The sequence below is a fragment of the Berghia stephanieae genome, chromosome 8, assembly GCF_034508935.2.
Source record: "Berghia stephanieae isolate SIO BIC M18660-M18661 chromosome 8, UCSD_Bste_1.3, whole genome shotgun sequence".
Taxonomy (NCBI): Eukaryota; Metazoa; Mollusca; class Gastropoda; order Nudibranchia; family Aeolidiidae; genus Berghia; species Berghia stephanieae.
The window spans coordinates 47,799,732-47,812,090 of NC_088367.1; the positions used below are offsets into that span (position 1 = coordinate 47,799,732).

The window sequence follows — 12,359 nt, forward strand, 5'->3', positions numbered from 1 at the left end:
AACTGAGAGAGTTTTGATAAAAAATATGTACGTCTGCACATCTTATGCCTAATTATTTTCAAGTGTTCATCCCACTTGAGCCTGTCATCAATCGTTACACCAAGGTATTTGTAGTGAGGAACTCGCTGAACGAATTGGTCCTTTAATTTTAACGGTTCTATCGGTTCCTTCACTCTCCTAAAGTCAATCACTAGCTCCTTTGTCTTGCTTATGTTAAGCTCTAGGTGGTGGGCATCACACCAAGACACAAATCTATCAATTTCTTGCCTATAAGCCACTTCGTTACCATTTGTTATGAGGCCTTGAAGAGCGGTGTCATCTGCAAATTTTATTAAAGGTACACTCAGATTTTGACTTCTACAGTCATTCGTGTATATTGTGAATAATACAGGGGACAATACACAACCTTGAGGAGCACCCGTATTTGTAGCTATACAGGAAGATTTGTTTTGTCCTAATTGAACATATTGTGCTCTCTCCGTAAGAAATTCGAGCACCCAAGCAATTATATACTTGTTTAAATTCAGACTAGTCAATTTTTGAACAACCAACTGAGGTTGCATTGTATTGAACGCTGAAGAAAAATCTGCAAAAAGCAATCTGCAATAGCTCCTAGCGTGATCTAGATGCCTGTAGATGTTGTTTGTAAACAGCAAAATGGCATCCTCTACGCCACGTCCTGGTTTGTAAGCAAATTGATTCCTAATTTTAACAAGTACAAGTTTTTCTAAAGATTTCATGACTATTGACGTCAGTGCAACAGGTCTGAGATCGTTCATAGTTTCAAGTTTTTCTTTTTTTGGAACAGGAATAATTTTTGAAGTTTTCCAAATTTCAGGGATCGAAACGCATTGGAGGGACCAGTTAAAAATATGTGTATAAATGGGGGAAAGCTGATGGGCACATTCTTTTAATAGTTTTCCTTTCAATCCATCCGGCCCAGCAGCCTTCCTCTCGTTTAGTTTCGAAAATACAAATCTCGTTTCCTCTTCACTGACCTCAATAGTCATTTCATCTTCCAAAGCCCTGTCTAATTTATGTTTTTCATTTTCAATATCAAATTTGTTTGCTGTGTCGAAACGTGAATAAAATTTATTTAAAGTTTCAATTTCGATATCTTCTGATATAATCGTGGGATTTGGATTATAGTTCACAGCAGTTTTAAGCCCCCGCCACGTGTCCCGTATATCCCCAGAAGAAAAGCATTTTTCAATTTTATTTTTGTACTTGTCTCTACAACTAGATATTACCCTCTTTATCTCTTTTTGTTTTGTTTTCAGATCTTTTTTGTTTCCACTAGTATAGAGAGTTTTCTTTTGGTTCAATAAAAGTTTTAGATCTTTTGTTATCCAAGGCTTGTTGTTAGGATAATATTTTATTTCTTTTTTTTACAAGACACTAGCTGTTCACAGAATTTTAAATACTCACTAACACAGTCATTCAGCTCATCCACACTATCACATGATTCGATAAAAACATTCCAGTCAGTGCATTCAAAACAACCACGCAAATCTTCACACACACTTCCGTTCCAGATCTGTACACTTTTCTTTACTGGTTTTACACGTTTAAAAACAGGGCGGTAGGTGGGGAGTAGCAAGAGCATGCAGTGGTCAGATAAACCTAAGGGGGCACTGGGTAAACATTTATAACTATTTTTAATATTACACAGGAATAAATCTAATGTTTTTTTGTCCCTTGTCTCGCAGTCCACGTATTGATGAAGTCAATTATTATTATTATTATTTATTATTATTATTATTATTATTATTATTATTATTATTATTATTATTATTATTATTATTATTAGTGGTAGTAGTAGTAGTAGTAGTAGTAGTAGTAGTAGTAGTAGTAGTAGTAGTAATAATAGAGTAGTAGTAGTTGTTGTTGTTGTTGTAGTAATGGTAGTAGTGGTGGTTGTTGTTGTAGTAATGGTAGTAGTGGTGGTTGTTGTTGTAGTAATGGTAGTAGTGGTAGTTGTTGTTGTAGTAATGGTAGTAGTGGTAGTTGTTGTTGTAGTAATGGTAGTACTGGTAGTTGTTGTTGTTGTAGTAATGTTAGTAGTAGTAGTTGTTATTGTTGTTGTTGTAGTGGTGGAAGTGATAGTTGTTATTGTTGTTGTTGTAGTAATGGTAGTCATGGTAGTTTTGTTGTTTTAGTAATGGTAGTAGTGGTGGTTGTTGTTGTAGTAATGGTAGTAGTGGTAGTTGTTGTAGTAATGGTAGTAGTGGTAGTTGTTGTTGTAGTAATGGTAGTAGTGGTAGTTCTTGTTGTAGTAATGGTAGTAGTGGTAGTTGTTGTTGTAGTAATCGTAGTACTGGTAGTTGTTGTTGTTGTAGTAATGTTAGTAGTAGTAGTTGTTATTGTTGTTGTTGTAGTGGTGGAAGTGATAGTTGTTATTGTTGTTGTTGTAGTAATGGTAGTCATGGTAGTAGTTGTTGTTGTAGTAATGGTAGTAGTGGTAGTTCTTGTTGTTGGAGTAATGGTAGTAGTGGTAGTTGTTGTTGTAGTAATCGTAATACTGGTAGTTGTTGTTGTTGTAGTAATGTTAGTAGTAGTAGTAGTTGTTATTGTTGTTGTTGTAGTGGTAGAAGTGATAGTTGTTATTGTTGTTGTTGTAGTAATGGTAGTCATGGTAGTAGTTGTTGTTGTAGTAATGGTAGTAGTGGTAGTTGTTGTTGGTCTAGTAATGTTAATAGTGGTAGTTGTTGTTGTTGTAGTAATGGTAGTAGTAGTTGTTATTGTTGTTGTTGTAGTAATGGTAGTAGTGGTAGTTGTTGTTGTAGTAATGGTAGTAGTGGTAGTTGTTGTTGTAGTAATGGTAGTAGTGGTAGTTGTTGTCGTAGTAATGGTAGTAGTGGTAGTTGTTGTCGTAGTAATGGTAGTAGTGGTAGTTGTTGTCGTAGTAATGGTGGTAATGGTAGTTGTTGTCGTAGTAATGGTAGTAGTGGTAGTTGTTGTCGTAGTAATGGTAGTAGTGGTAGTTGTTGTCGTAGTAAGGGTAGTAGTGGTAGTTGTTGTCATAGTAATGGTAGTAGTGGTAGTTGTTGTTGTAGTAATGGTAGTAGTGGTAGTTGTTATCGTAGTAATGGTAGTAGTGATAGTTGTTGTCGTAGTAATTGTAGTAGTGGTAGTTGTTGTCGTAGTAATGGTAGTAGTGGTAGTTGTTGTCGTAGTAATGGTAGTAGTGGTAGTTGTTGTCGTAGTAATGGTATTAGTGGTAGTTGTTGTCGTAGTAATGGTAGTAGTGATAGTTGTTGTCGTAGTAATGGTAGTAGTGATAGTTGTTGTCGTAGTAATGGTAGTAGTGGTAGTTGTTGTTGTAGTAATGGTAGTAGTGGTAGTTGTTATCGTAGTAATGGTAGTAGTGGTAGTTGTTGTCGTAGTAATGGTAGTAGTGTAGTTGTTGTCGTAGTAATGGTAGTAGTGTAGTTGTTGTCATAGTAATGGTAGTAGTGGTAGTTGTCGTAGTAATGGTAGTAGTGGTAGTTGTTGTTGTAGTAATGGTAGTAGTGGTAGTTGTTGTCGTAGTAATGGTAGTAGTGGTAGTTGTTGTCGTAGTAATGGTAGTAGTGATAGTTGTTGTCGTAGTAATGGTAGTAGTGGTAGTTGTTGTCGTAGTAATGGTAGTAGTGGTAGTTGTTGTCGTAGTAATGGTAGTAGTGGTAGTTGTTGTCGTAGTAATGGTAGTAGTGGTAGTTGTTGTCGTAGTAATGGTAGTAGTGGTAGTTGTTGTTGTAGTAATGGTAGTAGTGGTAGTTGTTGTCGTAGTAATGGTAGTAGTGGTAGTTGTTGTCGTAGTAATGGTAGTAGTGGTAGTTGTTGTCGTAGTAATGGTAGTAGTGGTAGTTGTTGTCGTAGTAATGGTAGTAGTGGTAGTTGTTGTCGTAGTAATGGTAGTAGTGGTAGTTGTTGTAGTAGTAATGGTAGTAGTGGTAGTTGTTGTTGTAGTAATGGTAATAGTGGTAGTTGTTGTCGTAGTAATGGTAGTAGTGGTAGTTGTTGTTGTAGTAATGGTAGTAGTGGTAGTTGTTGTTGTAGTAATGTAATAGTGTAGTTGTTGTCGTAGTAATGGTAGTAGTGGTAGTTGTTGTCGTAGTAATGGTAGTAGTGGTAGTTGTTGTCGTAGTAATGGTAGTAGTGGTAGTTGTTGTCGTAGTAATGGTAGTAGTGGTAGTTGTTGTCGTAGTAATGGTAGTAGTGGTAGTTGTTGTAGTAGTAATGGTAGTAGTGGTAGTTGTTGTTGTAGTAATGGTAATAGTGGTAGTTGTTGTCGTAGTAATGGTAGTAGTGGTAGTTGTTGTTGTAGTAATGGTAGTAGTGGTAGTTGTTGTTGTAGTAATGGTAGTAGTGGTAGTTGTTGTCGTAGTAATGGTAGTAGTGGTAGTTGTTGTCGTAGTAATGGTAATAGTGGTAGTTGTTGTCGTAGTAATGGTAGTAGTGGTAGTTGTTGTCGTAGTAATGGTAGTAGTGGTAGTTGTTGTCGTAGTAATGGTAGTAGTGGTAGTTGTTGTTGTAGTAATGGTAGTCATGGTAGTTTTGTTGTTTTAGTAATGGTAGTAGTGGTAGTTGTTGTCGTAGTAATGGTAGTAGTGGTAGTTGTTGTCGTAGTAATGGTAGTAGTGGTAGTTGTTGTCGTAGTAATGGTAGTAGTGGTAGTTGTTGTCGTAGTAATGGTAGTAGTGGTAGTTGTTGTTGTAGTAATGGTAGTAGTGGTAGTTGTTGTCGTAGTAATGGTAGTAGTGATAGTTGTTGTCGTAGTAATGGTAGTAGTGATAGTTGTTGTCGTAGTAATGGTAGTAGTGATAGTTGTTGTCATAGTAATGGTAGTAGTGGTAGTTGTTGTCGTAGTAATGGTAGTAGTGGTAGTTGTTGTCGTAGTAATGGTATTAGTGGTAGTTGTTGTCATAGTAATGGTAGTAGTGGTAGTTGTTGTCGTAGTAATGGTAGTAGTGGTAGTTGTTATCGTAGTAATGGTAGTAGTGGTAGTTGTTGTCGTAGTAATGGTAGTAGTGGTAGTTGTTGTTGTAGTAATGGTAGTAGTGGTAGTTGTTGTCGTAGTAATGGTAGTAGTGGTAGTTGTTGTAGTAATGGTGGTAATAGTTACCAGGGTAGTCGTTGGTCACCAATAAGACTTTCCGTAAGTGTATTCGTTTTTACTCTGTCCTTACCAGCCATTTTCAGAATTTTCCCCAACATTTTACACACACCACCCAACACAAAAATAGTTTTTTCTTGCTCAAACAGAAAAGCAACAAGTACTTTCTATGCACAATATTGATTAGCAAAATGAACTCTACAACACAGTGTCACGTTTTTATAGCTATAATAAAACATTGTTATTTAAATTGTGTGATTTACAAAAGAAATCTGAATGATAAAAGTGCTGGTTGGATCGTAACGAATGTGACGATTTTCCTATAGTTGATAAGAAAAGGCTTAATGAGTTTTACTGTATATTCACTGTAACAAGTTACTCGCAATTAGGTTGTCGCTGGCTATAGATGGAACGAAATTGACGTCATTCAGTAGTATACCATTGTTTATAGCCATCCATTTTTATGAGTAATTCTCACTAACTTCTACCAATCAGACTAGAAACGTTCAAGGTTACACATTGTTTTGTGTGTTGGTACGTTATATCCGGCTGGCGGATGTTGCGAGTATTTTGACCGAAAAAGCAAGTCATCAATACTGTCGTACTCTGGCAAAAAACCCATAATATTTGAAAATTTGGCCAGAAAACTCGTCCTTTAAATATCGATCGATTTATATGACCATTATCTTGGCAAAAACTCTCAAACCTGGGACTTCGTGAAGTCCCAGGATTGAGAGTTATTGCCAAGATGAAGGTCATTTAAATCGATCGATATTTGAAGGACAAGTTTTCTGGCCAAATTTTCAAATATTATGGGTTTTTCCAGATTACGGCAGAATAAATGCTCGTGTTTTTTTTTGTTTTGTTTTTATTTTTGTAATTCATGTTTCTGTGGGTTTTTTTCCCCACCCAAAGCACCCGTGGAGTTTTTGTCGGACAGTCAGGTGATGGCGATGATACCCATGGAGAAAAGCAACGGGATTACAGTCGGATCCAGTTTAGTCGGACTCCTGGACAGGCAACAATCGATGGTGTACAGAGCTCTTATGTCAGGGATCACACAGAATCAGTGGGTCTCTCATATATATATATATATCTTTTCTCTCTCTCTCTCACTCCCTATCTTTCGCTCCCACTCTTTATCTCTCTCTCTCTCTCTCTCTCTCTCTCTCTTTCCTCTCTCTAGCATTCTCTCTCTTTATCTCTCTCTCTCTCTCTTTCTCTCTTCCTCTCTTTCTCTTTCTATCCATCTTTCTCTCCATCTTTCTCTCCATCTTTCTCTACTCTCTCACTCTCTCTTTCTCTCTCTTTTATCTCTCTCTCACACTCTCTCTCTTTCTTTCTTTCTTTCTTTCTTTCTCTCTCTTTCTCTCTCTTTTCTCTCTCTCTTTCTTTGTCTCTCTCTCTCTTTCTCTTGATTTCTCTCTCTCTCTCTCTCTCTCTCTCTCTCTCTCTTTCTCTCTCACTCTCAACTCCCCAGTATTAAGTTAAGTTATCTAGATGGCAAAAAGTATTTTAATGTTTAAAAAATCAGACGATGAGATATGTTTTGTTCCTACTTCAATTCACTTTAAGGACCTCGGAAACATTTTGAAAAACAAACAGATGTCGTTCGGGATTAGATTCCGAGTCTTGAAGTGCTACGTGTGGCCAATCTTGTTATACGGATGCGAAAGCTGGACTACAAATGCAGAAACACAAAAGAACATTGAAGCTTTTGAAATGTGGTGTTTGAGAAGGATGCAGAGAATATCGTATACTGCACACAAAACGAACGAAGAAGTGCTAAAACAAACATACCAACAAAGGAAACTAATGCCCTTAATAGCGGATTGACAACTATCCTTTTTCGGACATATAGTAAGGAAAGATAAGAATGAATACCTGGCAAGTTGTGGAAAAATACCAGGTAAACGCGCCCGGGGAGACAAAGAAAAACACTCATAGACCAACTGAAGGGCTTCACCAACCTAACAATCCAAGAGCTGTTTGAAAAAGCAAGAGACAGGGAGGAATGGAGAGAGATAATTCATGCAGTATCCAAAGCCTGGACCAGGCATGGAATCTAGAAGAAGAAAGAATATTTAAGTATATTGTATACCCCTTCAATATTTTAAAACACAACAAAGAACCCACTTGTTCCAAATGTAATTAATTCATGATTTGTTTGTTTATGTATATATATCAATAATATTCAATAGTCTGATAACACGTCCGCCCAGCAACCAGCAGCTTGGTTCTAAACAAAGAAAATCGGTACTTCTTATTCTTCATGCTGGCCAGAACTTTTTCCCACATGTCATGTTATCAGAATGTATAAAAGTCAAAACATGATCAGATTTATAATGTTTTTCCTCCTCTGGATACACTTTTATGCTCATCGGAGAAATATTTCATTAGGGCATCCGCCATTGTTCCGATAGCTTAGAACCAGTTACTAAGTTACTATGCGTCATTACAAGGGAAGTGACGTCACGACTGTTGAAGCCTATTGATGTCAATATAAATCGCTTGGTGCCTGTTTAGACGGGGTAAAGCGTCATAATACGTCGTGTTTTTTTTTTTTTAATTATCATGTGAATTTTCAGTCACATATCGCTCAGACAAAAATTGTTTTCTAAGAATCACTTGATTACCGTAGTTGTCTGATTTAAAACATTATTTTCCTTCTTATTCTTACTAAACTTGATCCACCTCCCCACACCCACCCCTCGTATTCCATTATCAATCTCCCATCTTCTCCCACAATGTCATTCAAGGCCAGAGCCCAACAACGAGTGCGCCGCGTCTGCTCCTATCCTCGGCGCATGCGCTGACGATCCGGAGGTCAAGGACGCTTTCGACAATTGTTTTTGGATGCTCAAGACTCCTCGGTTCATCCGGTGCTTTGACGACACGAAGTCCGGCGAGAAGATCATGGGACTCTTCAACTCGTAAGTAAAAGAAAAAATAGTAATCATTGATGACATGCGTTTAGGTAAAATATTCACATGGTCTGCCAACCGGATTATATATATTTTTAAAAAAGTTGAGATTTTATATAGCGCATTTTCCACTAAACGTGCTCAAAGAGCTTTACAAGGGGTCCCTGACCAACAGCAACACTTAACAAGAAGGACAAGACATGTAGCCTGTTAGTCGATGTTGCAATTTTTTTCCGACAGAGACCACGCTGTTAACGGTCAGGTATTAATTTTACACCTGAGTACGGAGTACGGCGAGAGAATGTGAGTAAAAAGCCTTTTCCAAGGACTCAACTATGCACCGAGCATGACTCGAACCCAGGACCTTCCAATCCGAAAGCGAGTATCATACCACAAGACCACATATCCGCACACTCCCACTAACGTACTAAAAACACAAAACTATTTGTAACTTTAAACATTAATAGTCCGATTAATACAATTTAGTGAATTTTAACCACCAAAATGGCTGTATAAAAATAATAACAAAGAGCGGAGTAACGTCAATTTCGTTACTTCTATAATATCGTATCAATCATATGGGCTAATCTTACAAATCACAGACTGAAGCTCATTTTATATTTTTCTGAAACAAAATGTTGTTTCTTTAGCTTCTAGTTAAGGCGACCTGTTGACTAAAACAAACTACAGCACTTTATAGCACTCAAGACATTTGTCTGAAATCTTTACTGAGTAAAATTATCAAAAAATCTATATTTATGCTAGAAGTTTGTTTAACAGCGTGGTTCAGAGGTACGTCTTCGATTCGTACCCGAAAGGTACCGAGTTCGATTACCCGCCGCTGCGCTATATGGCCTTGAGCAAGTCATCTCGCCCTAGCTCAATTTGCGGCGCTGCACTGCATGCGGCTGACTTCTGGGTTATTCTAGTCTTTGCTTGGAATAGACCCTAGATACAAATTTCCCCTATGGGATAAATAAAGGGGTTATTTTGTTTTTATTTTTAATGTTAATCATTTATTATTTTATTTTCATTTTATATTGTTTGTTTATTAAAAAATATAAGAAAAAAAAACAACAAAAGATTATTTCAAAAGCATATTGCATAAAAAAATTGTTAAAGAGGAAGAGGAAAATGGAACCACATAGCATACCATCAAGGCAATGATTCACATTTGGAGCAAATATTTTTGGCGTTTCATAGAATAAATTGAAGGGACGTAACCGTTGTTTGCTTTAAAAAGTTTGATCAATAAACATAGTCATGTCCCTTAGTATCATTCTCTTGGATGCAGTTTAAAGCCCCGTGTAAAAAATAAACCAAACCAGACCAAAAAAAAAAAAAAACAAAAAAAAAAAACAAAACCCCCCCCCCAAAAAAAAACAAACAAAAAAAAAAAAAACAAAACAAAAACAAAAAAAACAAACAAAAATAAAACAACAAAAAACAAAACAACAAACAAAACGAACAAAACAAAACAAAGGCCGTGCTGTATTTAGTATAATCCTGATTCCCTCTCTTGCCATCTTGTTCACAATTTCCCCCAGCTGCCTGTCCGTATTCTGTGGAAAAACCGTGTGTCAGAATGTAATCGACTCCATCACCACTCACTTTATCTATCTCACCCTCTCTCTCTCTCTCTCTCTCTCTCTCTCTCTCTCTCTCTCTTCTCTCTCTCTCTCTTGAGATCCCATTTTGTACCCTATTTCCCCCAGCTCCCTGTCCATGTTCTGTGAGCACCGTGTATCAGAATGTAATCGAACCCATCACCACTCACTTTATCTCTCTCTCCTCCTCCTCTCTCTCTCTTCTTCCCCCCCCCCCTTCTCTCTCTCTTTCCCTCTCTCTTGACATCATATTTTTGTTCGATATTTCCCCAGCTGCCTGTCCATGTTCTGTGGAAACACCGTGCGTGTCAGGATGTAATCGACTCCATCACTACTCACTTTATCTCTCTCTCTCCCTCTCTCTCTCTCTCTCTCTCTCTCTCTCTCCCTTTCCCCCCCTCTCTCTCTCTCCCCCCGCCCCACCCCCCTCTATCTCTCTTTCCCTCTCTCTTGACATCAGAATTTTGTTCGATATTCCCCGCAGCTCTTGTCCGTATTCTGTGGAAGCACTACATGTCAGAATGTAATCGACTCCATCACCACTCACTTTATCTCTCTCCCCCCCTCTCTCTCTCCCCCTCTCTCTCCCCCCTCTCTCTCCCTCTCTCTTGACATCATATTTTTGTTCCCCCTGCTGCCTGTCCATGTTCTGTGGAAGCACTACGTGTCAGAATGTAATCGATTCCATCACAACTCTCTCTCCCTCTCCCCTCTCATCTCTCTCTCTCTCCCCCCTCCCTCTCTCTCTCCCTCTCTCCCTCTCTCTTGACATCATATTTTTGTTCGATATTTCCCAAACTGCCTGTCCATGTTCTGTGGAAGCACCGTGGGTCAGAATGTAATCGACTCCATCACCACTCACTTTCTCTCTCTCACCCTCTCTCTCTCTCTCCCCCCTCTCTCTCCCCCCTCCCTCGCTCTCTCCCTCTCTCTTGACATCATATTTTTGTTCGCTATTTCCCCAGCTGCCTGTCCATGTTCTGTGGAAGCACCGTGTGTCAGAATGTAATGGACTCCATCACCACTCACTTTATCTATCTCCCCCCCCCTCTCTCTCCCCCCTCCCTCGTTCTCTCCCTCTCTCCCTCTCTCTTGACATCATATTTTTGTTCGATATTTCCCAAACTGCCTGTCCATGTTCTGTGGAAGCACCGTGTGTCAGAATGTAATCGACTCCATCACCACTCACTTTATCTCTCTCTCTCCCCCTCCCCTCTCTCTCCCCCCTCCCTCGCTCTCTCCCTCTCTCCCTCTCTCTTGACATCATATTTTTGTTCGCTATTTCCCCAGCTGCCTGTCCACGTTCTGTGGAAGCACCGTGTGTCAGAATGTAATCGACTCCATCACCACTCACTTTATCTCTCCCCCCTCTCTCTCCCTATCCCTCTCTCTCTCCCCCTCTCCCCCCCCCCCTCTTTCTCTTTCTCCCTCTCTCCTAACATCATATTTTTGTTCCCCCCAGCTGCCTGTCCATGTTCTGTGGAACCACCGTGTGTCAGACTGTAATCGATTCCATCAAAACAGCCAAGTGCGACAAGGTTCCACGGATCCCAGTTTTGGACAGCTTCGTGGCGGGAACCATGTGCCCTTGATGGAGATATGACGTCATTGTTAACAGTCCTGCTGCAGTGTAAAATCGTAATGCGTGTTTGGAGGGGGTGGTTGGATTGATTTCTCCATGACGCGTGCGCTGCTGCCGTCTGATGGGCGCTTTGTATTATAGTTTTTTTGTTTTGTTTGTGTTTGGTTATTATTATATCGGGTGAACAAGAAAAAAAGGGCGGAGGGGGAGTGGGGGGTGTGGGGGGGGGGTTAGTTATTTTTGATGTCTTGCAACTTTGTAAAACACAGTCTGTATCAAGCAAAAATTAATCTCTTAATCGCTCACCCTCTCTCTCTCTCTCTCTCTCTCTCTCTCTCTCTCTCTCTCTCCAAATCATTCTCTCTCTTTCTATCTCTCTCCCTCTCCACCTCTCTCTCTCACACACACACACACACTCTTTCCCCTCTCTCTCCCTCTCTCTTACTCTCTGTCCCACTCTCTCTCACTGTCTATTTCTCTCCCCCAATCTCTCTCTCCCCCCCCCCCTCTCTCTCTCTCTATTTCTCTCTCTCTCATCCAGGCAGAGGGTGCCACTTAAGTTGGGTCCCCATTTTTCTCTGACACCTCAATATTTTTAATTCTCTGTTTCCATCTGTCACTTCTCCATACCTTATATTTCCCATCATTATTGATACGAGTGCCCATAACACATTTTTTTTCTAAACGATCTAGATCTTTTTCACACAAATGACCTAAGAATTTAAACAAAATGTCTTAAAAATTGACCCTATTCAACTTGTTCACCCAATATAATACATTAGTCTCCGCTTAAGATCCCGCTGCTATAAATGTTGATCTGACTAAGATGATAGTCATCCGAGGAAACAAAATTATTTCTGTATAAAAAAATACATTGAACTAGACATGCCTAATTAAAAATCTAAAAGTTCGTAATTTTTAAGGGATAAAAATGGTAGTCGGTATAGTTAACTTATAAAATCAACAAATTAACTCATAATGATCATATATATCTTCGAGTTCCTGATCTTTTACTTTGATCTGCTCCCTTTGACGCGTACCTATCCTCAAGACCTTTGACTTTGCAGGGTGAACTCTCAGGGCAGAAGATCAAGGGGAAGGCCACGAGGAACATGGAGAAGAATTAAAGAAGCTGATATACAGAGAAG

General features: G+C 39.1%; 1 protein-coding gene across 2 annotated transcripts in view; it reads left to right on the forward strand.

Annotated features, from left to right (window-relative positions):
* LOC144977871 (uncharacterized) overlaps positions 1–11,414 on the forward strand; it is a 29,991-nt gene extending 18,577 nt beyond the window's left edge. For both annotated transcript variants that reach the window (XM_078923270.1, XM_078923271.1), the window contains 3 exons: positions 6,014–6,167; positions 7,858–8,031; positions 11,092–11,414. In XM_078923270.1, coding sequence (XP_078779396.1) covers positions 6,014–6,167; positions 7,858–8,031; positions 11,092–11,221 — 458 coding nt within the window. In that variant the 3' untranslated portion in view covers positions 11,222–11,414. The remainder of the gene's footprint in view (positions 1–6,013; positions 6,168–7,857; positions 8,032–11,091) is intronic.
* Positions 11,415–12,359: the final 945 nt, after the last annotated feature.